We start from the raw sequence: 26485 nt of genomic DNA, 5'->3' as shown, positions 1-26485 counted from the left end.
AATTACCATTTTTGTGGAGGATTGATGCTGTGAATGAGTCAAAAGGATTTTGCCCCTTTTGGACCTAGGCAGTCCCAGGTTGGCTGGCATAATTAGCACAAGGGGAGCCGTGACCAAGGATTCTTCTTCAGGTTGTTCCACTGATAGGTGGCAGATAGTAAAAAGGGAAACCCCTTGACAGTGTAGGGCTCGAGCTGCAGTTGGCATTTGGGGAGTAATTCCATCTCCTTTGTCAGTTCTGGTTGATCCTGAGAACCAGCAGCGAATAGATAGTTTTGCTTCTTTGAATGGGTGGCTTCTTGTGCTGCTTTTATACATGCTGGATAATGCACTTTTAGTGATTGCTTGCAAGTGGATTTTCCTTTGTGAAACAGAAAAATTTGCTTGCAAACAGACGCTAAAGTGCATTATCCAGCATGTATGAAAAAAGCTTGGAGTTCATCAGTGCAGGCTTATTGGTGAAGAAGCTCTTTGTGGCTTCCACAAGCTGCTGAAACAGGAAACCCCCTGGGCTATCAAGGGCATCTATGATTTCCCATTGCCGCACCTCTATTTCTGGTTTGGCACTGCTCTAGCTCCTTTGGTTGCTGGAAAGGGGATATTTGGAAACAGTGATATCTCCCTCTGTGGGAGATGGATATTTTTGGAATCGTGGCTTGGCCTTATGCCTCCCAAATATTACAGAAAGCGGAAGCAGTGAGCTCCACCAAGTGAGAGAGAGGCTGTCTACATCAGCTATCTTTCAAGGGCTAGACTTCAGGATGTCTAACAACAGGTGGTGTAGTCTTTCCCTCCTGTTCAGGTTTCAGAGCAGTGACATCTGTGCCTCATTAAAAAGGTGCCCCTGTGTTCTTTGCAGTGTCTAGACAGACGAGGGGGTAATCATATCACTTGACAGCCGATGTAGGGTTGTGATCAGAATGGTAGACCAAGAGTGCATACTTAAGAACAGAGATTTTCAGAAAGGCAATGGAGCAAGAAAACCCACTTGTCTGCCACATATCCTGCAGATTACAGTCCCAGCATCTGTATAGGAAGGTACAAGGTATAGCAATCTTGCTGAAGCTAAGCAGAGCTAAGTCTGGTCAGTACCTGGATGGAAGATCTCCTTCAACGTTCAGCTGCACGTTCTGTGAGAGTTAGTGCGACTAGCATGTTGGGCTAGGATTTGGGAGATTTAGATTCAGATCTCCACTCTGCCACGAAGTTCAGTGGGTGAATTTGGACCACTTGCACCCTTTCTCTCGGTCTAACTTTCTTCTGGGGATTGTTGAGAAGATACAGTGGAGAAGGTGCAATCTAAATACCCTGGAAGAAGGTTGTTATTAAAATGTACAAAATCGAGACTTGCACCTGCAAGATGGGAGGCTGGACTGAGGGTGCACCTGCTTGAAGAAAAGCTTCGATTGCTAACATAAAACTTGATTTGCTACAGGAAATCTGTTTTTGGTAGCATCCCCGTGGCCAATGGAGTGTCCTCTCAAGTGCATGAGATTTGAAGGCCTGTCGGAACAGTTCAACAACTGAGAATAGAACTAATAGCAGCTACAGGACAGACCATGCAGCTACCCCAGTTTACAACGGAGAGCCATTTCCCCGCCCTTGTACATAGCCAATAGAAATTCACTAAGCAAGATTTATATTATTTACTTGACGTATGTGGTGCCTGCCTTTCTCCCCAATGGGGGGCCAAAATACCTCGCATTGTTCTCCTGTTCTCATTTTATCTTCATAATAAACCTGAGAGGTGGGTTAGGCTGAGACTGTGCAGCTGGCTCAAGGTCATCCAGCAAGTTTCCATGGCAGTGGGGGGATTTGAACCTGGTTTTCTCAGATCCTAGTCCAACACTAGCCATGCAGACTGAAACGAGATCCTCCTGCAGTGGGGTCAGCCTCCCTTTTAGTCAATGGGACCAAATTGGCTCCCAAAGCAAGACTTGCACTGTTACCTTGGCCTGGAAGTACTGACCAAGTTAGCCTTTCTTAAATGGTCTTGAATCTAATAAAAACTTGCTACTGCAATAAATCTGTCAAATCTTTAAAGTTCTGTGTAGTGTTTTCATTGCATGAGAACGAGCATAGCTGAAATTCAACAGTATGTGGACTTCTTAACAAGGCCGAGTTCCTGCAGTAGTGAAGACTTAAGCCAGAGCTCTGTTATTTAACCCGCTTTCCCCCCTGCATTGGGGGAAGGATTGCATTCTAAGAAAGCTTCCTGTGACCAGTGTCCTTCTCTAATTTGATTCAGGAGGGCCAGTAGATGGGAAGTATATCCAGATAGTATCTGCACCCAAATCTGAGCCAAAGTCCCTTCTTCTCCTGTACCAGAAGCAGTCTCAGAGTCAACCACAAGCTGGAAGGGAGAATTGGCCAGGTAGGAGCCTTCCCATGGGTCTCTCAACAGCTCCAATGGATCAGCAAACAAGAGAACCCTGAGGGGACTGTTATCATAGTCTGTCAGGACTGTTGTACCATCTGGTATCTCCACTGCACCGGCAAACAGAGGATTCTGGGGAGATTTGTGCTGTGGTCCAAGTGGTGTCAAGACACTACAGTGGGTCACCTCAGGGCAATTTCCCCTCAACAATTCCTTGCCGACAGCAAACGGTTCTTCCTTTCCTTTAGCCAACAGTATTCCCCTCACTCCCATCTGCATGGGCCCTCCAAATGTATGTTGCCCTCTGCTGCTAGGGATGTTCCTCAGCCTTGTGAAGGAAGCATACATGCACAGCACTCTCCCCAGATAGTGTTTTGGAGGAGTTAGGGATTATTTCAGGCCAAGCCTCACCGTTTATTTACCCCTTACTTTCCCTCTCCTGTCAACACCCAGGGTGTCTGCATATGAACATCCAATCTTTGAAACTAATTTTCACTGTGGTATAGTGTTGATATGCGTGCAACTTGCCAGGTTTTAGTCCATGCGGGTAGCAACACAATAAACATCAGCTTTGAGTGCTCTGGACCAGTAGCGCGCACACACTATCAAAGATCAAGGTCTCCCACATCCATGATTCTAGTCTTTATATAAGATAGCAATTTCTCCTTGAAGCCTTTTATTTTTTTGGTAGAGACATGTTGCTTGGTGCTGAATGGCTGGTGCTCAGCAACTGCTTAGAGAGAGAGACTTGTTTCTGACTGAGAATTGAACCCCCCATTTTGCCATCCTATTTTTTCCTTAATAGATTGTTTATGATTTCTGAATTGCTATTAATCGCCATTGGGGTTTGGGATTTCCCCCCCCCCCCTGCTTTCTAACAAGCTTTCCTGTAACCAGCTCCAGCTGTTCTGATTCTCAGAGAAAATGCAACATAACCTCTTGTTGTGTAGTGATTCTTTAAATAGTGGATTTGATCATGTTTTGATCATTTTCTATTTTTGGCCAGGAAACAGACGGCTGTTCCAGGCAAGCTGTCTTGCCTTTGTTGCTGCCGCTGATGAGGATGATGAACAAGAACCCCCCCAAGGCTGCTCCACTTCTCTTTGAGCAGAACCACAAGTGACGAATGACACAGGTTGGACACTTGTCTGCTTCCCTCAAGTTTTGATGGGAAATGTAGGCAGCTTGGCGGAATGTTGGACAAGTGACAGTTGAAAAGTCCATTGGACAGCAGTCGGAGAGCCAAGCAGCAAGACCAGGATGCCTACATTTCCCATCAAAACTGGAGGGAAGCAGACAAGTGTCCAATCTGTGCCTTTTGTCACTTGTGGTTCTGCTCTTTGTCCCAGTTCATCTGTTTGCTGCTCTTTGCCCTGCCACCTAAATTTGCAAAACTCCTTTGGACCCTTAGGTTTCTGTGCTTGGTTTTTTTTTCTTTCATATTATTAAGTATGGGAATAGCGTATAGAGGGAGGGGATGTGGTGCCAGCAAATTATAATGTGTTGAGCAAGAACTGGGGAGTTCTGGGTTCTAATCCCCAGTTAACCCTGAAGCTAAATGATCACTAAATGATTTTTTCAATTTAGAAGCCTCTCATAATCTGAGTCCCTCAACTGTAGTTTGCTTAGCTTGTGCATAAATCTAGCTCTGGAGATATTTTTTTCCCTGCTTTTTCTGTAATATTAAAACTTGGAGACGTCCAGTGAAGTTGGTGGGCAGTAGGTTCTGAATAAAGGAAAATGCTTCTTCACACAGCGCATAATTTACTCATGAAACGCTGTTACAAGATGCAGTGACCGTGACGGCCACGAACTTAGACGGCTTTAACAGGAGATTAAACCGATTCACGGAGGACAGGTGCTTTGATGACTTCTAGACATAATAGCTAAAAACATCCATGTTTGGTGGTAATATACCTCTAATCTTGAATCTTTCATTTTTTTCTTAATGTTTAGTTACATGTTAAGTTAAATGATTGCATTGTTTTAGTGGGGGGGTCCTCTTAAGAACGTTTAAATGTGTGACTGATATATGAAGACAAGTACAATTTTTCCACTTGTGTCACACAATCTACCACCTCCCTTCCCTCATTCACACCTGCCAGTATGCTCTCTATTCATGCCACATCCAAAACCACCTGGCTTTGAGCCAATCAAGTTTGCACGGGGCTTGGAATACGTCCCTGTAGGAGCCTTTGATAGCCATCCTTTCCCTGGGACACCAAAATATGTGGGCAGTTTGCTCTGATGAACTCATCATGAATAGTTTGCCTTGGCGCTATTCTTTCTCTCTCCCTGTTTGAGCAAGCACATACAATCAGAGATCCCATCATAGAAATGATGCTTTAATAGAACTATGTTGCAATCAGGTGGCTCCAGGACAACATCAAATTGGTAAATGAAATGATTGCTTTGCCTTACTCTGAGTGATTGCTTTGCCTTACTCTGAGTTATGGGGGCAACAAGCTGACATACCCCCCCGTAAATATTTTCATGCTCTTTTGACCCCCCCCCCCGAAAAAAAAGCTTTAAAGGGTTTTTCTGTTTTGCAGCACAAAACCATACAAAATTTGGCCTCTGGTTTTTGATCAGCTGTAGTCGTGACCAAGCCATCTATAATGCAGTCGTGACAGAGTACCTCTCAGAGGTCACCTTGTTCACTGGTTCGTGGCTCCAGGCAGAACAGTGTTGGGAGGAGACAGATGCAGTTAATAGCACAGCTAAAGAGTTGCCCTTTCAAGATCAAAGGCAGTGAGCTCAAGATACCTCCTCTGAGTTCTTCAGGTGCTTGATCAGTTGTCTGTTCCACTGTTGACTCGGCTACATATCCTAATCAGTGTAGCGCATGGAGGATTGAGTACTGAAGTGCATAAGCACCCTTGTAGATGAACAGCTAATGTATTCATTATTGTCATTTGCAAGAGTCAATATTTCAGGATTCTCTGTAGATGGCTGAACATGAAGCAGTCTCAGTGAGAGTAGCTCTATTTGTCTGTTGCTCGAAATGAACAGGAGTCTCAAGGCACCTTAAAGACTAACAAGTTTGTATTCCAGAATAAAGCTGCAGTCCAGGAACGCCTGTGTTGGAATAACACCTTGTTAGGGTCACTCTACACGTTACTTCTTTTATGAGTTCTTACCGGAGCCAACCCATGCTCTGGGCAGAAACATTTCAACTCCGGGGATTGGCTTCTATAAACACTATGTTTTTGGCCAAGGCAGGGAGAGCTTGGAAGTGAGTTTGGAAAGTTGCCACCAAGGCAGAGATAGCTCCTGCCTTTCTCCTAAGCCTTTTTTCCTGCACAAAAACCATGTGGAGGAGAGATATTTCCCCATTTCTGCTGCTCCACATGGAAGTCTGTGTGCATGTGTGGTACCAGAAAGTAGTAATGTGTAGAGTGACCCTTAGTCTTTAAGATGCCACAAAGACTTGTTTTTAATGTAAAACAAGTGTACCTATTTTCTACAAAATTAAAGGGGTATGTTCATCCATAGCTGTCTGAAATTGATACCGTGCCTTCTGTGCCGGTATAGCTAGTGGATTGCTCAACACTAATTCATACAAGCCTGTAAAAAGCTTATCTGTTCACTTGATAACTATTGTTTAGTAGTTAGTGTGTCAGACTAGGAAAACTCAAGTTCAAGTCCCCATTCAGCTATGGAAACTCACTGGATGACCCTGGACTAATCACTCCACCTAACCTACCTTGCCGGATTGTTGTGAGGGGCAAAATGGAGGCGAAAACTCTGTATGCTGCTCTGAGCACCTTGGATGAAATGAACAGCTATCCTCTGAGTATTGTGTGTGATGGAATACAGAAGTGTAGTCTGGTGTGTAGGCTTGCTGTTTCTCACGTAAGAGCTCATGTTGATGTAGAACTCATAGAGAGATGGAGGTGCACCTCTGATCTTGTCAGGTGAAGGAGGCAGTCTTCAGTGGCATTCTGTTCTTCATTTGTTGTCTGGCCAAATCAGTGTTGTAGTTAAGAGTGTAAGACCAAGATGGGTGCCCCATCTCCTCATGGCTGCCATAAGGATGCCACTGACACTTTAATTTTAAAATGCCACAAAAGCCCATGGGACCCACGGTGTGGCAAACTGAAGTACTATCATACTCCCCTCATGTCTTATTAAGGGTCAAAACTGCCACACTCCACTGTTTTGGCACTTTAAAAGGGAGGGAGGGGGAGAGCACCATGCTGTGGGCCCAATCAGTAATTTTTAAATGACGGCATCACTAGGGTTGTCAGATCCTCCCAGCAACCAGTGAGGAGTGGTGATCTTTGTCTCTGCATGATGATGTCATTTCCAGCACAACCTGGAAGTGATGGCATCACGCTGGGGCAATTTTTTTAAATTCAGCCAAAAACATAGTGTTTTGGGTCCAAAACACAGTGTTTTGGATCAAGTACTAAAGAATTAGCCCTGGCATGACACACAGTGAAATCCTAAGCAGAGTTACTCCAGTCTAAGCCCATTGATTTCAATGGGCTTAGACTGGCATGACTCTGCTTAGGATTTCACTGACAGTCACTTCTGGGTTGGGCCAGAAGTGATGTCCTCATGCAAAGACAAAGATTGCACACACACATACCTTATTTCACCGGCCTGCCTTCTCCCACCACTCAGCTGGATCAGTGGGCAGAGGCTTTAATTGCTAGGAGTTTATCAGCTATAAGTAAGTCTTTTTGGCCCTCGTCCTAACCTACTTCACAGGGCAGTTATGAGAATAAAATGGAGGGTGGAGAGTGATGGTGTAAATTGCTTTGGATCACCAATTAAGAGAAAAATGGGGTATAAATCTCTAAACAAACAAATGGGCTCTGGAAGCATTTGTTTAGCCACCATGAGAAGTGAGATGGTGGCCTAAATGGACCTTTGGTTTTATCAAGCTGGGCTTCTCTTGCATCCTTATGTGTGTGTTACATGCCATCAAGTCACCTCCAACCAATGTTCTTCATTTTTCTTATCAGTTTTGTTTGCAAGCCATCTTGAGGGCATTATGTTGAAAAGCAGAATATATATGAGAAAGTCAACTAATTCTGGCAATTCCCCAATATATATTATAAATCGTACCAGGGCCAAGGGAGAAGAGACGGCTAAAATTTATTGTTTAGGTGAGGAACATTCCCTCTTCTGTCTTCACTCCAGTGATTTATCTTTTGTCTCCTTCCTTCCTTCAAGGATGCTTCTGCGGTTTGGGGCTGATTTATACCAACAAATCGTGCACGATGCCTCCCATCACCTTCCAGGATTTACCGCTGAACATCTACATGGTGATTTTTGGCACTGGCATTTTTGTCTTCGTCCTTAGCCTCATTTTTTGCTGCTACTTCATTAGGTGAGTCATAATCTCGGGGGACTTACACGCACAGATGGTGCAGCAGTGGGGAACTCAGGAGAGGTGCACCTGGGTTTCTGACTCCAGTTGACTCTTCCGATCTGTCTCCAGTGCAATAAGGGATTAAGGAGGACTGAAACTTCACATCATTCAAACCCAATCAATGAATTAATCCTTCTTTCAGAGTCAGAGCTGAAATCAAATGGGGTCTGGAGATGTTTTGCCTGGAGCACAGATTCATCACACCTTTGGGGAAGGGATGTGGCTCACTGCTAGAGTTCCTGCTTTGCATGCAGAAGGTCCCAGGTTCAGTCTCTGGCATCTCTAGTTAAAAGGATCAGACAGGTAATGGGAAAGACTTCTTTCTGACGCCCTGGGGAGTGGCTGCCATTCACTGTAGACAATGCTGACTGTGATAGATCAACAGTCGGACTCAGTGTAAGGCAGCTTCATGTGTTGTTTTAAACTTTGGGATATGACAGCTTGTTTTTAGAATAGGAAAAGAGTTTTCTCTCTCTTTTTTTAAAAAAATAATTAATTGGCAACAACTGATGCAACACCAAAAGCATTAATGCTCCAGGTGTCACCTGTCTGATCTGTTCTGCTCAACCCTAATCGACTTTTCAAGATCCACGACCACCCTTTGGCCCATTCTGCATGGCACACTTTAACCTGGTGCTTCTACGTATTAGTGCTGATCGATGCTGAATCAACTTGAGCTCCTGGCATTCTCGCCGCAATGTGATTTTATGTCTGCTTTCTTATTACAGATGAGTTGAGATGTCTCTTTGAAGTTGCATTGGGGGGGGGGGGCTGGAGCTGACGTTGCTTTTTAAAAAAAATTCAGTGCATGCACCATAATGTTGCAATCCTGTATCCCAGTGTGTCCACCACCACCACCTCCTTCTCCCTGTCCCTGTCCCTGTATTTGCTGATTGGGCAGTCCTGGGCCCACCATTTTTTTTTTATGCTGGAGAGGCAATTGGTGGTGGAGTTCTCGGGGGAAACCTACAAAGTACTCTCACACTTGTTCCACTAGCTTCTAGCAGATTGCTCAGGTGTGGTTTGAATTGTCTACTTGGCGCAAAATGACACCTCTCTGCCAGAGAAAAATGTTCAAATGCTGCTGCCCCAACAAAACAGCATTCTCGTTGGCCTCTGCCCATCACAGGACTATATCCTGAGATGGGGAAGGCAGATTCTTGAGACATGTCCCCCACCCCCATTTCCAAATCACCATGAACATGAGCTCCGGATGTAAAGAAAGGAAATAAAAAAGTAAGCCCAAGAAGTGATCACTGGGGAACATGGATTGCCATCAGGCAACAGTACTGACATTGTGCTTAAAGAGATAGAATGCACGAACATCACAGCATTGTGATTCTCCCCTAATTAAAAAAGAGGAGGGGGATCAATGCTCAGTTGCTTGGGGCTTGTTTCAGGCTTCTCCTAATGCCAAAGAGTCGATCAGTTGATAAAAATGTAATTTGTGGGCACAGTTTGCAAGGTTATGAATTTGCAATATTGATTTCACAATACAACCATATGAGGATACAAAATAAAGAGGGGGTGTATGGAGAGCTGGGGAGGGAGTGGTTTCTCCAGCTGTTTGATAAACAGTGCTGCAGCGTTATGACTCTTTCCCTCACTTTACAAAAAATAATAAATGAGGGAGTGTGTAGAGAGCTGGGGAGGGAAAGAGTGGTTTCCACCGGGTGGCCAACCAGTCAGTACCCAGGGAAAGGGAAAGGTGGTGGTTGCGGGGGAGGCACAGTTAGGGACTAAGAATTCTGCACATACATAGGACGCAACAGCGGCTTTAAAAAAAGTCATGTGTACACAGAAAAAAAGTTAGAGGAAAGCCAAGTAATGCTCGATTCTGCATCACACATCTCCTTTCCTTGTGTGGAAATCTGGCGATCGAGAGAAGCAGAACGGAATCTGAATCACCCTAAACTGACTGTGCGGAATGGGCCTGAGTAGCATAATACTAGGAAGGAATCTCTTTCTCTAGTGCGGCAGTAAGTAGATGCTTAAAGAAAGTAATGAAAGAAAGTTCTAATTAACTTAAGGATGCTGCTCATTCTGAGTAGATGAGAAGCTTCTGAACTTAAATAATCCATTGAGCATAGTTCTTTAGTGCCTAGAAAGAAAGGAGAGAATCCACCAATTGTTGATAATTGTAAGCCAGTAGCCTTAACGTTGGTTGGAGAGAGACTGTTGCTCAGTGGCAGAGCACTGGTTTTGCAGGCAGAACGTACTGGGTTCAGTCCCCAGCATCTCTGCTTTTAGGATCTCAGATAGCAAAAGTTGGAAGAGATCATTTCCCCACCTGAGAGCTGCTACCTATCAGAGCAGAGAATACTGAGCTAGATGAACCCAAGGTCACATTCTCTTGGCATACTGCAAATTCATATATATGTTTAAATGGGATTCAGGGTACTACATAGGAAACCCCCCACAAGCAAGTCTACAAGGGCTGTGTTGGTTTCCAAAGTGAGATAGGATGCAACATTGCTTTCTTACATTGGATCAGAGGTTAGGGAATAGCAAGACTAGTTTAGTGCAAACCCACAACCTTGCTTCATACCAGGCACAACTGGTCAATAAAAGACACCAGTAAAATTATTTTGGCTCTTGGCACAAGGCCCAGAAACCTGAGGAAGAAAAGAACATAGCCTGATGATTTTAACCCAGTGGCATTCAAAGACAGTGTCATGGCCGCCCCCCAGCCCAGTGTCATCATTTTGTGAGTGTTTAGTAACCTGTTTGTTCTAGTATATTGAAACCACTTCCTTGTCCCCCACATAAGCCCAGTTGAAATGAACAGGCTTCGTTTATTAAGGTCGTAGAATTTGTCCCTGGCATTCAAAACATGCTCTGGGACCGTGCCTTGGAGGACTCGAAAGGAGGCCCTGACCAAAATCAAGCAACTGTGCAGACAGTGTTCAAGACTGGCCGAGTTTTTCCCAACCAGGTTTGACAATTGTCTCGGTTTGGGTCATGAATGTCTAGCATCTGGTGGGTGTTGGAATGCCGTGTCGAGTGCAGCCTTGATAGGAGGAGACTTTGGCCAGTGCCACGTAGGATGTGCTAATAGATTAGCGCATGTATGAATGTGGCTCTGTCATGTGAAGTCCTTGAGCTCTTGGCTTTAGATTTCTGAACAGTGAAGCTTTTTATCAAGTCTTCTGAGCAAATACAAATTTAACATGGTTTTAGGACTACTTCTAGGCCTGGGTCATTAACCTCCGAAGCGGCTCAACCCACAGACAGAGATGTCATGGCCAAGCAGACAAAGGGCTCTCTGCTCATAGGATGTCTGCTGCCTGCATTGTGTACCCAGATTTACTTTTCCCCACCACCCCTGACACCATCGCCCACAAAAGAGTTGCTGAGGAGATTGCAGCTATTAAGTCCAAATGCTTTGCATTCCACTAATGGGGTGGGCTTCTGACATCTGAGAGGGGAGCAGGGGGGTCTTTTTGTTTGAGGAAGCATTTTACCATAGTTTCTGAAGATAGTTTCAGGTGAGTAGCTGTGTTAGTCTGCAATAGCAGGAAAAAAAGAGTCCAGCACCACCTTAGAGATCAATGCATTTTTCCAGGGTATACGCTTTTGTGAATCAAAGCTCACTTTGTCAGATATAAATGACAAAGTGAATATTGATTTATGAAACCTGATGTGAATCTATGTACTGTCAAGTCACAGCTGATTTATGGTGACCCCAGCAAGGAGCTTTCAAGGCAAGTGAGCAGAGATGGTTTACCATTCCCTGCCTCTGCAGAGTCTTCCCTAGTTGTCCAAGTACCAACCCGGCTTTGCTTCTGAGATCTGACGAGATCGGGCTATACCATGCCACCTTCCCTCTCTTATGAAAGCTTATACCCAGGAAAATTTTGTAGATCTCTTAAGATGCTACTGGACTCGCATAGTTCCTGATATTCCCAAAATCTTCACCTTTGTTCTTCAGCCTCTGTGAGTTGGCAGTCATGTCTCTCGAACATCAAACGGCCAATGTGCTGCAAGGCACACTGCCAAGCCGCGATGGCCAGCACTTGCTCTGATGTCGCAGGAAATGACAGGAAGTTGAGGAAAAGTATTGTTCATATGGCCAGGCCCAATAGATGCATTGTTTCTGAAGAATGAAGGGGAGATGTTTTGGTCCCATCCTCTATTTAAGGAAAAGTTATTTTTAAACTTTGCATTCATCTGCAGCTGGACCATCTAGAAAAGACCAAGCAGATTGCATAGGGCTACTGTCTGCCAACAAGTTGGAACTTCCGTTCAGTGAGCCATTTGGAGGGGGGTTACATCAGGCTTTTGTAGACCTGCCATCAGTAGCACTGCTTTAAAAGGGAAACATCCCGTTTTAAGGCCAACCTTCCCATCCACCCCTCCAGTTTGAAAGTGAGCTGTGCTGCCATTTAAGTCAACTTTATGAAGGTCTCTTCAACATTATTACGGGAAACTCTGGGATGCATTTCAAGAACTGAGTTTACTCAGGCCAAAGCCGATTGGCTGGCTAAACTAGAAAGCTTGGGTCTAAGGCCTTGGAAGCAGGCCAGGCAACAGAATCTGGGCTGCAAAGGAAGGAAGGCAGAGGGGAAAGATAGAGGCTGTTGAAAAAAAAATGGAAACCTCTTTTTAAGCATGTGGTTCTGTTTCAGCACCCTTATTGCTGCTGTCCAGATGTGTGAGATTGGTCAGCTCTCTTTGGTCCCTCTGGTGCCAGAATGCTGTTAAGCAATGCTTTCCACACTGGACAGAGGAAAATAGGCCTCATTTTGGCATTTCTCATGAACCACAATGCACCTGAGCCAGTCCCAAGAGCTGGCTGGTGCATGTTTTCCCTGGCCTCTGTAGCAATCGTGGGTTAAACTAGTCCAAATTATCCAAGACAGAGGGAGAGGATACTCTCACCTTCTTTTCAGGATTCTGTTCAGTGGCAAAGAGGAAAGGCAGTAAGGTGAAGGATTCCCATCATTGGCTTGGATGCTACCCAGCTCTGGTGGAAGAAACATAATTGTCACATCCTGTTTTGGTATGTCATTATGTATTTTATTTATTGAACAGTAGAGGGAGACAGACGAATCTCCATAGAGAGGAAGTTCCAGTGTTGTTAGTGGCATGACCGAGAAGGCCCTTTCTCAGGTTACCTCCCATCTAGCCTCAGATGGTGGGGACATCCAAACCACCCTCCTCCTCCCCAAAAATGACTGCAGTGGTCAGGTTTGGGTGTAGGTGGTCCTTAAGGTATGCTGGGCCCAAGGTTGAAAGGCATCCTTGAATTCATCCTGGAAGCAAATTGGGAGCCAATGTTGGTGGAACAAGACTGGTGTGATACGGTCCCTACAACCCACTCCAATCAACATTTTGGCCGCAGCATTCTGTACCAGCTGTAGCTGCTGGCCAGTCTTCAAGGGCAGCCCGCACAGAGTGCATTGCAGTAATCTGAACATGAGGAACTAAGGAAAGGCAGAGGAAATGCTATCGCCGTTGTCGAGGTGATGTTCTCCCTCTTACCCCTTCAGAAGTGTTGGCTGGAGTCTGCAGAGTTAGTGGGTCAAACACATGTCCAGCACTAGTCTTGTGTGTAACTCAACCCTGCACTGCAGGAAAGGCAAAAACATCTAACACTGAAACGACATCCAAGATATGTGGACTGAAGAGGCATTGAGATCTCTTTCAGATGGGCTGTTTAATCCGTCTTGGTATCTGATGGAGAATGTGGGGTTTTTTTCAGACCTCTTAAAGGGCAACTTTTTTTTGTCATGAAGGTTTGATTAGTGTAGGGGTGGGTTAACCATTTTTCTTGAGGTTTTGTGGTTTGGTGTTTCTTTGTCACTACAGATAACTATCTGAACAGTTTATAGCACTTTGTCATGAGCCACTTTATTTTTCCAGCCCATTTCAACTTTTTTTAAAAAAAAAAGTCAAGCATTTTTTCAATATACCAATATGGTGCAGAATTGCACTAAAAAAAATTTATTGGTGGGCACCATAAGAACGCACGTGACAACGTGGCACCATCTGAAATTCAAAATCCAGTCTAAATGCACTGTGCATATAGTTTAAAGAGCCTGTATGAAAGTCTCTAATATGACTTGATCCCACGTTGCTTTTACAACATTTGGGATTGATACAGATTCAAAACTGTATCCTCGTGTAAAAGTCTCATGAGCTGCTGCTTTGTTCTGTGTTCCCTTACTAAGCAGCGGGGCTCATTTTGAGGGGGAACGCACAGGAATGCAGTTCCGGTAGTTCCCCAAAGAGATCACATGACAGGTGGCCCCGCCCACCTGACTCGGCCATTTTGGGTCCATTTCGGCCTGGATTGGGGCCTAAATGGCCTGGATCAAGTCTCTGACAGGTGGTGGATCACTCTCCCGCTCTGCAGCGGCACAATCATTTTGGGCCCCTTTTCAGCCATTTTCATCCCCTTTTTGCCATTTTGGGCCCAATTTTGGCCCTAAATGGCCAGGATTAGGTCCAAAATAGCCGGGATAGGTGATGTCAGGGGGGCGTGGCATATGTGAATCAGTTATGCTAATGTCATACTTCTGGCAATGACAAGGGGCATGGCTTATGCTAATGAGTTATGCTAATGAGTTCTTCTAGCTCTTTTTCTATGAAATTACCCCTGCTAAGCAGCAGAAAGAGATGACCATATGTGGGGCTGCAGGAATGGTCCACCCCAGTCTAGAGAACAGGTGGAGATATTCTTGATTCTGAATTCTTCCTCCGTGCTACAAACTCCTGGCAGATAAAAAACCAGCACAGCATGCATAGGGCTAGACTAGACCCTTTCCTCCTGATGTGCTACATTTTCTTTTTGCCAGTTTTTTTTAACTTGGAGAAACATGCAAAAGTGCATAGCCTCTAAACACTTCTCTCTCCAAAATAAAGACACTGGTATATATCAGTCTCCCCTGCTCTTTCATCCAGTCCTGGATGCCTTTCCTCTTCCACTTTGGACACATTGCTTGAAGGTTCTGTGACAGCCTGCCTTGCGTGTGTGCGTATTAGTGAACTGACTGCAAGAATTTTCTTTTTAAAAATACCGACAAAGGTTTAACAGAATATGTGATCTCATGACAGATCTTGTTATAGAATATCTGCAACTCAGACACATTTGGCAGTATTTGCCATCTGCTGTGGGGGTGGGGTGGAAAGAAAGTTGAAGGAATCTGCTTTAAAAAGCCATTTCTACAATCTCCTCAAAATAAGGGAAACATTTCAGTAGGGACAGTTAATCAGAGAACAGGGACTGTACATGGTACAGTGTGGTATAGTGATTTGAGCATCGGAAAGGGGTCTGTAAGATCTGAGTTCAAATCCCACTCTACTGTGAAACTTAGGTCACTCATTGACTGTCTCTCAGCCATAGCAATTTCACAACATTGAGGCTAAACTAAGGAAGGGAGAATGATAAGCACAATCCATGTGGCTCCCAGGGTCTTCTCCCTTTTAATTTTTAAAAAAAATTTACTTCATTTATACCCCACATTTCTCTCCAAAGGGGGCCCAAAGCACCATTTTTCCTTCGCAATAACCGTATGAGGTAGGTTAGGCTGAGAGGATGTGATTGGGCCAAGGTTACCCAGGAGCCTTCCATGGCAGAGCGGGGAAATTGAATCTGGGTTGCCCAGATCATGTCTCCCTTTGAACTGGAGTAAAATAAACACCCTCTTTGCTCTGGCTCAAAGAATAACTAGCAGGATAGCTTTGGGCAAGCACCCCTGTAGATGCTCAGCTGGTAGCCAATCTGGGGAAGAGGCAAAACTAAGCTCCACTTCCCTTTCCCTTCTGTCCCTTTAATGGCTTCTTTAATTTTATCAACTATTGAAGAGGAAGGTGGGAATTGACAGGCCTGGGGGTGGGGATCAGGATTCTCATCGTATCACCTCTTCTTTGCCAATATGATAAAGGGGCAGGCCAACAAGTTGCATAGGGACAGGGCATACAGTCACTTCCCCCCTTTACTCCCTGTCTCTATGAGGGAAGTGGCATTTCCCTCTCACATGGAAGACGGTTGGGATAGTTGGAGTGTCCAGAAATGAGAGGGTCCCATTTGTGTTGGAGGTGTTGGTTGACTCACAGTATTCTGCTACATGTGCAGGCCAGACTTCTTATTGTGGCCCACAGTGCTCTGAAGCATCTCTTGAGTTGATCCAGCAGATTTACCTGTTGACTTTCCAGGAAGCCCCACTCCTTGTCAAGAGAGCCAATAGCCAGCACAGGGTGAATACTCTTATCGCATCTCAGCCTGCCTTCCCTGGAGTTGCAATGCTGGTGAGATGCTGCATGCAGCTCAGCAGTGAATGCTGCTGCTGCTGTTGGGAATGGCCACGGCAGGAGCCGCATCAGCCGTCTCTCAGCCCACCTCCGGCCCAGCCCGGATTGCTGCTTGGATACAAAGAATCTGTGTCTGCGCAAAATAGGACTATTATTCACGGTCAATTTTCTGCCTCCCACAGCTCAGGCCAGCTGGGTTTTCTTCCCCAGCAGCAAATGGGCATTTGTCCTCAGCTTTGTTTCAGCTGAGCCTTGACCGGAAGCTCCAGGCTGCAGAGGGGGAGCCCTTGCTAGCATCCGTCAGCATTTCACTGCGTGTCTGGGAGTCGCTGCTCATTCTCCATTGAACCCCAGCGCTTGAAGCATACGGCGGGCTAGAAGCTGCGTTCTAAGTTCCTTGTCACAGCTACCCTAGAGAAAAATCTGGAAATGCAAACTGTTTCATAAGAATCTCTCTACACAAGACATCTTACACAGGAATGCTCAAGTGAAAGAACCTACATTTGTTCTCCCATTGTGAATACACGTGCATTGCTAGGGAGACAGAGTACAGTTGAATATAAAACCACACAGAAAGTAAATCACTTGAACATCCCTGTGTAAGATGTCTTGAGAGACTCCTAGTGCCACCTGCTTGGCCGTTCAGATTTACCAACAGCCTCCACCACTCTTTCCATTAGCTCTAATCAGCTATCACGTGAAAAATCTAAACTATAGAAATATTGCCTGCTGATTTAACAGCGGTTGCTAGTGGAACTTAAATTTTTCAAATGCATGCTGGCATAAGAACAAAAAGAGCCCTGCTGGATCAAACAAGTGTTTTGTCTAGTTCTGAATTTTGTTTGCGCAGCAACCAACCAGTTGCCCTAGAAAGCCCCAAAATGGGGGCATAGAGTGGGGGCTTAGAAGCCAAGGCCTTCTCCTGATGTTGCTTCCTGGCACTGGCATTCAGAATGTGGAGGTTCCCTTTAGTCACCCTGGCTAGTAGCCACTGATGGACCTATCCTACATGTATCTCTCTAATCCTTTTTTAAAGCCATCTATGCTTGTGTCAATTACTAGGTCCGCTGGCAGCAAATTCCACAATTTAATTATTCTTTAAGTATCGAAATATTTCCTTTTGTCCATCCTTAATCTATTGCCCCCAAGTTCCAGTCCTAAGATGTCCTAAGCTAGCAGTGGAAATTGAGCTCAAGGCACAGAAGGATTCTGATTGTTTATAAACTACCATCATGCTGGAATCATGGCACAATGACCTGGGTGGATCTACTTCAAATGCTTATAAAGGCCCAAGGCCAAAACCATTACTGACTCTGAGTACCTAATCAGGCATTTGGACCTACAAGACGTCTGATTGACAGGGCAATCAGCATTTGCTTCCTCTGGGTAAGCTTTCAGGCTATACTAAGCTCCTTCCAGCAGGCAAAGGCTTCAGAGCAAAAGAAAAAAGGGGGGGGGTGTCATTGCATACCTACATTCGGTATTGTTTCTAGTGATTCTTGAGTGGGACATTTATAATGAATCATGCTTGTGTTGTTGAACTGATTTGAGTCAGCTGCTGGGATACCATGGCATGTTCACAAACATTCCAGGTACTTGGGGAAACACAGCTGTGGGTATGTTTGCAATCCAGTCTCTGAAGTGAGGGGCAGTTGGTCACTTGGTTACTCAGCATAAGGTATTAACAGGTAAATAAAATGTTGAAATGGGAGTTGTTTGTCAGAGTGAGTAAAAGGATAGAAGAGTGTTATTAGGAGCATAATGCCTGGCTTACAAGATTTGGGGGTGGCGTGGCTGACCAAGTATTAGTGCTTTCCAAGAGGCATTGAATTATTTTGCTGACTTTTAATCATGTTCATTTTCTTTTCAGCAAACTTCGGCATCAGGCTCAGAGCGAAAGATTTGGGTACAAAGAGGTAAGGGAGCTGCAGGGGTTGTACATTTTTTTTCTTGGTGCTTTCTGGCCTGAGATCAAATGAGTGGTTTTCTTTATGAATGAGTCTCGGAAGAAGCAGAGATGCCTCCCATTCAACCTTCAGCTAGTGGCTTCTGTGGCAGGCGCAGCCCCCTTAGGACAGTTTGAAGTGCAGGGAATGTTCTGGGCAAAACAGGCACGCTCAGCTACCTGTGTAGGTTATATAGCCCACTATTTCCTATCAGTCATATCAGTGGTTAACTATCCTGTTTCTCACCATGGCCAACCAGATGCCTACAAACAAGTCATGGAAGCCAAAGCCTTCTCCACTTCTTGATCTCAAGCAACCGGTGTTCAGAAGTGCACTGTCCTGAACATGGAGGTTCTATTTAGCCATCATGGCTTACAGCTATTGATGCACCCCTCCTTCCTGAATCCATCTCATACCCCTCTGAAGGACAGCTAAACTGGTAGCTATCACTGTATCCTGTGGCAGTGAGTTCCCTAGGTTAACGTTGCATTGTGTGAAGGAGTGCTGTCTTCTCTCTCCTAAATCTGCCAGTCAACTTTATTGAGTCCCCTGCCTGAGTTCTAATATTATGGGAAAAGGAGGAAAACTTCTCTCTCTCTCCCCACTTTCTCTCAGTGTGCGTGATTGTGCTGTTTTTCCCCGATACTTGGTTGTGTGAAAAGCCCCAAACTTTTATGAGGAGTAGTAAATGGGCTGAAATGAGCCACATTGGTGGATGCAAACAAATGAGGAAATAGAGCCCGTTTCTCCTGTTCCCTGACACTTGAACCACTGGGAGGAAAGTTTTGCACAGCCTTTATCTACTTCTGTTCCATTGACTAGAAATCCGCCAAGAGGAATAGCTTTATAACTTTGCCAGGCTTGCTTTATCCTTCTCCAAGACAGGATGCAGCTGCTGCAGCCCACCTGCTCAGGGTTTAATCCAGGCTTAGAATCCCAGTTCATGTGTGTTGGGAGGAAGAACTAGCTTTGGTTAAGTTGTGCAGCTGAATTCATGACAAAGATGGTTTTAAACACGAGGGTAGCATTGCAAACTGGCCTGGAGAAAAATGTCCTGTCCTTACAAAAGAGGCTTACAGGGATGTTACTTACCATGAGTTGCTCTTTACCTCCATGCCATGAAAAGCTTCACCCTCCCATTATCTGACGAAGGGAGCTTTAACTCTCAAAAGCTTGGAAATCTTGTTGGTCTTTAAGGTGCCACTGGACTCGAATCTTGCTCTTCTGCAGATTAACACCTGAAACCATTTCCACACATTAAGCCTCTGTTAAAGGGACAAGGATATTTTTCTCCAGACCAGTTGGCATTCCTACAAGAGCGAGGAACAAGTGCAATCATTGGTGCGGCTCCCTGTGACGCCTGAATGAAGCCTTGGAGATCTGCCCAGAAAGTGGCCAGTGGTCCATTAGCAGACCACACTTTCGGCCCACCCTGCGTACATTACCAGCCCTGTTTCATGACTTAAGCTGCAGTTCTATAATACTTATGTACAAGTATTACTGGATAGGAATTTCTTCTGAGTAGACCTATTTAGGATTAGGCTGCTAGCTGTACAATGTAAACCTCAGGTGGGTCTTGAGAACCGATGCCTTGCATAAAGTTGCCTGCAGAGCAGAAGTTCCAAATGATCAAGCAAAGAATCAGCTGCTGGAGCAGATTTTTTTTTTAAGTTTAGGGGACTTTGGTAATGGGGGAAATAGTCCACATTCAATGGATGTGTCAATTTCATTTCAGTTTTATTGTTATAGTCATTGACCAGCTCAGCCCATCAAGTCTGTTTGGTTTCTGTATAAGCCAAGATTTTCAGTGTTCGGCAGTTGCCGCTGTCTGCCCGAACACTGATCAGCAGGATCAAAATACCTGCCCTGGTTATTTAGTACCATGTACTGATCCTAATCTGCCTGCTTCTGTCTCCTGTCTTCCTCCCAGGTGGTTTTGAAAGGTGATGCCAGAAAGCTAAACTTGCATGGGGTGAGTGTGGAACACGCTTTGATTAACTTAAGAGTCTTTGGAAAACCGGGCTTCCTTGTGTTTTCTTCCTGGGCCACACAGAATACAAAGGGCAATCATTACTTGCTGAAACACGTGCCTGTGAATCTGCACAAATATTCAGTAACCCAGTGAATATCCATGAGACTGAGCGAAACAAACTCATCAAATTGTAAACCGTTCTTGCCAAATCCATGGTAAGAAGTAAAATAAAATCCTGAAACAGATGAATGAGAAATTGTCCTTTTAGGTTACCTTTACACAGATATTTTGAATGGCTTCAGAAGTGTGGTGTTAGTGGTTAGAGTGTTGGGACTAGGCTCTGGGAGGCCCAGGTTCGAATCCCCAAGGGGTGTCCTTGGCAAGTCACATCCTGTCTGCCTACCTACCTCACAGGGTTGTGGTTTTTCCAGCCCCTCCCCACTCCCCAGTGTTTACATTTCTACCCATTACTGTTCCAGCCTAGCATCACAAATCCACACAACTCACATTCTTGCCACAATAGCTGTATTGTGTATACAGGACTTGGGAGGTCATCCATGATATTTATCATACATCTGACAAAATGGCCTCTGGCTCACGAGAACTGAGGCCATGTTAAATTTGATAGCCTATAAGGTGACATGAGACTCTTGTTGTTTTGGCCACAGCAGACTAAAATTTCTACTACTCTCAAGTCTGGGGTAATTGATAAGCCCCTAGTAGACTGCTGACAAAATACATTGGCCACCAGTGTCAGTGAGCATGTAGTAAGAGCCTCTGGAGTCCTCTGTTACTCTGGGAGCCTCCAAGGTCAAAGAAACCTTCCTCAGGCAGAGAGGATGGTGATTCTCTGCCCCCATTCTGGAGGGTGCCCTCAATTTCTGTTTTATTCTGTGCGTTTCTCCATCTCCCACCAATCATGAATGAACATGGGACCCATCTTTTGCTGCCGGTTCTGCATTGGCTGAGGCACAGTCCAGCTCTGTAACGCCTGCTGATTCTGTCTCCTTTTCTCTCCCCGCAGCAGACTTGTGCCGTCTGCCTAGAAGACTTTAAAGTGAAAGATGAGCTGGGAGTGTTGCCATGCCAACATGCCTTCCACAGAAAGTGAGTAGCTGCCAAGGACAGCCCAAATAGCTGCTTTGTGCACCCGGCTCAGCCAACCACCCAGCACTTGCTCAACACCCTTTGTGCCTGTCGGGAAAGGGAGGTAGGCACTCCTTCCGCTGGCAAGAAGCCTGACTTTAAGATCTCTTTGGCCCCGAGGCAGAGAGTAGGCCTCAGCCACAAGCTTCCCGGATAGTGGAAATGGTGCTGATGATAATGATAGTAGGAGTGCCACAGGGGTCAGATACGATTGTTATCGAAGGAGTTAACCCCTCAATGCCTCAAGTGTCAGAACTGTGGGGATTAAACCTTCAGAAGTATGGCCTCCTGGGTTAAACTTCCAGGACACTGGGGAAGTGGGGAGGCTTTCAGCCAGTGCGATGTAACAGTTGGAGTGTCAGACTAGGATTTGGGTGACTCAGGTTCTGATCCTCATTCTGCCCTGTGTTTCACTTAGTGACCTTGAGGGAGTGCCTCTCTTTCTCAGCCTAACCTGCCTCACAGGGTTGTTGGGAGGACAAAATAGAGGAAGGAATAACTGTGTACACTGCTCTGGTCTCCTGGTAGGAAGGAAGGGCGGGATAAAAATTCACTGGCTAGAGGGACAAAAGAGGAAAGCAGTCCGCAGCTGTTCCTTTTCAGCCTTTCTCGCTGACTCCTCTCTGCCATTCTCCTCTCTGCCATTCTACTTTCGGTGCCCCGTGTGAGCTGGGAGTAGCATCTGTGATGTCACTATTTGCGGGCGCAATTTTATTCGTGGGGGGAAAAATGGGGATGTTTTTACCCAACTTGGGTACCACAAAATCATACCAAGTAGGAACCTGTAGTGGATAAACCTCTCTGCTCTAAGGCATAGAAACATCCTGTCATAGGAAGTAATGGCACAAACCTTTGGTATCCCAAAACTGTCCTTTCATTTGACCCTCCCCCTCATCTAATCAGTATCTCCTCTGGGCACTTAGGAGGGCAAAACTGAATATGATGAGATATCCAAAAGTGTTTATTAAAGTGGGTGGGTGGGCTGTTTTTTTAACCACTGTCCTGTCACACCGAGTTTGGTCCCAACATCCAATGCTGGAGGGAGGGGGTGGGGACTGATGGTGGATTGGTCACTAACCAGATCTTGTTGGAGCATGATGGGACATGGACCAAGTCGCTGTTGCCGAGACTGTCCCATTCTTGTGGGAAAGCGTGACAGTGGTTCTTTTGTAAGTAGCGTGCTTTTGTTTGTGATAAAACTACATGGCAAAAGAAAGCCTTAAATGCATTGTTTTAACTCTTGTGATTTTGAAAGCAGTTTTAAAATTTCTTTATAATCTAGATACAGTTTATAGGTATAGACCCTGGATATCACTTACAATGTAGACATGAGATGGACACTTTTGAAGGGGGAGGAATTATAGTCAGCTGGGTGACCTTGGGTTTGTCACAGCTTCTTGGAGCTCTCTCAGCCCCACCCACCTCACAGGATGATTGTCGTGAGGATAATAACAACACCCATTATAAACCGCTCTGAGTGGGCATTAAGGGCGGTATATAAATCAAATGTTAAGTTAATCGCTATAGGTTTTAAAAGGGTTGAGTGAATCAGAGTGTTCCTGTTTCTAGCCCAGCCTAATCTAAGGCCACTTAATTTACTCAATAAGAGCATAGCTGGGAGGCTAACAAAGGAATTAGTCCAAAGATGGATGAGTGTAGAGCAGTAGGTTATTGCTTAGTCTTTTCCCTGACATGCCAGTTTCCTACTTGGATGGAATTTTCTTGCAAAGAAGAGCATTCCATCCTGTGAGTGTGGTATAGCCCAGACATGGTTTTACTACCTTGGTGAGAAGGCCACCAATACCATGCAGCCAGTGATGTGTAGTGCTTAGAGTATCAGACTAGGACGTGGAAGAACCCAGTTCAAATCCTCAGTCTTCCATGGGGACTCACTGGATGAACTTGCAGTCACACACACTCAGCCTAACCTACCTCACAAGGTAGAGCTTGTGAGGATAAAGTGGAGTATGGGACAACAATGCTCTAAGCTGTTTTGAGTTCATTGGGAAGAAAAGTGGGATATAAATAATAGATGGGTAAGAGAAGAAGGAAAAAATAACACCCGGAATGGAACTGGGTTGGGGGAGGTGGCAAGTGGTGGCAGAGGAGGCCACACTGTGACAGCCAAGATGTGGATCATTCACTACAGGACACACGCACTAGAAGAATCATATATAGGTTTCCGTCCTCTTACTTTCTCCTTTTGGCTCGCAGGTGCCTCGTGAAGTGGCTGGAAGTCCGATGTGTCTGCCCCATGTGCAACAAGCCCATTGCAGGCCCTGCAGAGCCACACCAGAGCATTGGGACTCTCCTAGATGAGCTGGTGTGACATTTGCCTCCCCCCACCCGTGATGGCTGCCCTACAGCAGAATCTCTGCCCAAGTGAACTGTTGCCCAGAGACGCTGCACTTACACTTGCTTCCCAGCCAGAGAGACATTATGCCGGGCATCATCTTCTCCCTCCTAGAAGGCGGGAAAGAAGGGCCGTGCTGAGTGCCAAGACGGAGGGCAAGCGGGCCTTGCTGTCTGTCTGCAGTCTGGGAGCAATTGCAAGAGGACGCTGGACGCCGACTCTGAGAGCTGTGCGTCGTGCTTCTCTGATATACGAAGCGCTTGGGCGCACCTCCCATGAGGACAACTCAAGTCTCTGCCACCAGATTTCTGAAACTGAACACTTTGGGCCAAAGCCGTCAGCTTCAGCCGCAAGATCAAGTCTTCCCTTCATCTAGGAATTACAACCAACAAATGGCAATCGCTCAGCATCTTTTACTTCTATTTTAGCAGGTCTAATACCAACCACGCCCCCTTTTTTGTAGAAAGTCAGGCCTTCACCCCCATTTTGGGTCTTTGGGCTCATCCTTGGGATAGGTTCCTTTTTCCAATTAAAAACAAGAGCTATAGCTTGGGTGCTGCCCAACCAAGATCAATCACCAAGTTCTGCTCAGGTTCTTGTCTGCAAAACCTACAGTCCGTGTGTTGAGATAGAAAAGCAGTGTGTTTGTTGCTGGAGGTGCTCTCCATCTGGCAGGCAGAAGAACAAGGGGTCAGTCTTTGCCCAGCTGCCCCAGACTCAGTGCTCGGGCAGGTGGGAAGGGGCGCCATACTTAAACTCTTGCCCTTTCCTTATTGGCAGCTAGTGGGGAAGGAGGGAGGCATCAGGAGAAGACGACGATGCTTCTTTTTGATCTGGAAAATGGGTGGGATGTATTTTCTTAAGTGGCCTTCTGAAGTTTTATTTTTTTTTTTCCTTCCTGTTCTGTCCTTGTACAGAAGAAAAAAATAAATCTCCTTCCTCTTGAAACCTGCATGTTCACGTTTCTAAAATGAAGAGTCAGTCCTGTGTATCTGAATTGTATCTCTTCTGCCCCAAGTGGAAAAGCCTTGGGAGGGTGGGGAGGATTTTGAGTAGGAAAAGGGCCAGACGGTAAGGAGTTAAGCAGCCTATTCCTTCCTCCCTCCCCACATTCATTTCTCTTCTACTGAGAATTGCAGTCGCACAAGGCTGCTTTTCTTGAAATAAAGAGGGCCGTTACGTCCCTCTCCCACCTAATGTCTAGTTTGGCTTTTCCAGTTTTGCACCTCCAGGCTGCTGTCACAAAGGGGTGAGAAAGGCCACACCTTCTGCACAAGCAGCAGTGAGCAGGATTGGGACAAACGGGGACAGCTGCGTTAATTGTTACTGGTACAGCCCTTCCTGCTCATCAGGACCTGACCATAATCTTACTGCCCCTGGGCTGAGGCTCACAGCTGAGCATAATGGAGTTTTTGCTGTGCTAAAAAAAGCCCTGTAAACAGGGGGAGGGAATGCCTGAGCTGAGCATGGCCATTTTAAAAGCAGCACTAACCTCCAATCCCCTTGTGGGTTGGCTGCAAGCAGAGCTTTCACACAGAGGCTCTGCCTACAGCTGGTGTGCGGTTTTCCCTAAGTTGTACAATCCCTTCAAGCTGCACTCAGGAAGAGTATGATGTCACGTGGGAGCTCCCAAATAAATCAGGAACATGCTGTGCGCCACTCATGGTAAAATCCCCATGTGGAAACAACCCTGGAATCAGGAGAAGGGACTGTTTACCTGCAAAGTAACTTCTGTTTGGGCAGGTGATAAAAATGTGTCTACTGAACACATTTGGCTTGGGTTTACTCTCCAGTGGGGCCTCCTTCCAGATCCCTGCAAGACGCTTCTGTGAGTGCGTGCGCACGTGCTCGGAAAGATGAATCCACCAGGTGAGATCATAGCTGTGCGTGCACGTTCACACCACAACTTGATAACTCCTTCGCACCCTCTGCAGAGATTGTATATCTCTGTAACCTCATTTCAAGGTGACGGTCACTTAGTTTACTCAGATTCTGCTTTGACTATGTGGTCTTTGGAACAAGAGGGAAAGCTGCCATCTAGAGAAAAAGCAAGGCTTCTGCTTTACATCATCTGTACCTTGCGATGATATACACAAGTTGGTAATTCCAGAGGGGCAATTGGGCTGCAGTCTTAAGGACACTTTTCTAGGCGAGAGCCCCATTGAATAAAGTGGGAATTATGTCTGAGGAGGTTGCTCTCAGACTGTAGCTGCTACGTAATAGGCAAGGGTGGGTTAAAAAGACCCCTTCTGTTTCGGATAATTCTAGATGTGTTAGTTTGCAGCAGCAGCAAAATAAAACGCGCTCAGCAGCACCTTAAAGACTAACAATTTATTCCAAGCGAAGCATTTGTGGGTGATCGGCTGCATTGTAGTGTAAATCCATAGGGCTGAATGGTACACACAGCAGAAATGTGGGGGGTGCAAGGAGTAACCTCTACTGAGATCAGTGTGACTTATTTCTGAGTAAACGTTCTTGGGAGTACAGTGCTAACTCCCTTTATTTGTTAATTATGGTGAGACTTTGGTTGGAGCATATTAAGGGATAAGTGAATCTTGTTCAGCCTTCACACATGAGGCTTAAAACAATTGGGTGTATAATGAAGACATAAAACCAACCCAAGGTAAACGGTAATGTGGGGGAGGATTTTGAATTGAAAAATAGTCAGAGCAGGAAAGGAGCAGCCCTTCTCCCAAGAATTCCAGGTAAGTAGCCATGTTAGACTCTTATGAGCCGTCAAGTCACCTCTGACCTATGGTAACCCTATGAATGAAAGACCTCCAAAATATCATTAACAGACTTGCTCAGATCCTGCAAACGGTGTGGCTTCTATTGAGTCAAGCCATCTCGTTTTAGGTCTTCCTCTTTTCCTACTGCCTTCCACTTTTCCAAGCATTATTGACTTTTTCTCTGGAAAAAAACTCTAATAGCAAGGTAAAACCAGGAGGCCAGGAGCACTTTAAAGTCTAACAAAATTTATTCCGGCAGAAGCTTTCCTGAGTCAGAGCTCTGACTCGCAGAAGCTTATGCTGAATAACAGGAGATGCACACT

At 45.5% G+C, this 26485-nt stretch overlaps 1 protein-coding gene across 3 annotated transcripts in view; it reads left to right on the top strand.

The window, feature by feature from the left end:
• Nucleotides 1–24318, top strand: part of RNF122 (ring finger protein 122) — a 36408-nt gene extending 12090 nt beyond the window's left edge. For 2 of the 3 annotated variants that reach the window (XM_054998230.1, XM_054998232.1), the window contains exons 2-6: nucleotides 7562–7718; nucleotides 17887–17932; nucleotides 19893–19934; nucleotides 20959–21041; nucleotides 23295–24318. In XM_054998230.1, coding sequence (XP_054854205.1) covers nucleotides 7562–7718; nucleotides 17887–17932; nucleotides 19893–19934; nucleotides 20959–21041; nucleotides 23295–23409 — 443 coding nt within the window. In that variant the 3' untranslated portion in view covers nucleotides 23410–24318. The remainder of the gene's footprint in view (nucleotides 1–7561; nucleotides 7719–17886; nucleotides 17933–19892; nucleotides 19935–20958; nucleotides 21042–23294) is intronic. The other variant, XM_054998231.1, reaches the window with a different exon arrangement.
• Nucleotides 24319–26485: the final 2167 nt, after the last annotated feature.

Source organism: Eublepharis macularius, chromosome 14, assembly GCF_028583425.1.
Source record: "Eublepharis macularius isolate TG4126 chromosome 14, MPM_Emac_v1.0, whole genome shotgun sequence".
Classification (NCBI taxonomy): domain Eukaryota; kingdom Metazoa; phylum Chordata; class Lepidosauria; order Squamata; family Eublepharidae; genus Eublepharis; species Eublepharis macularius.
Note: the sequence above shows the minus strand (reverse complement) of the source record. Positions and strands in the feature narration are given on the sequence as shown.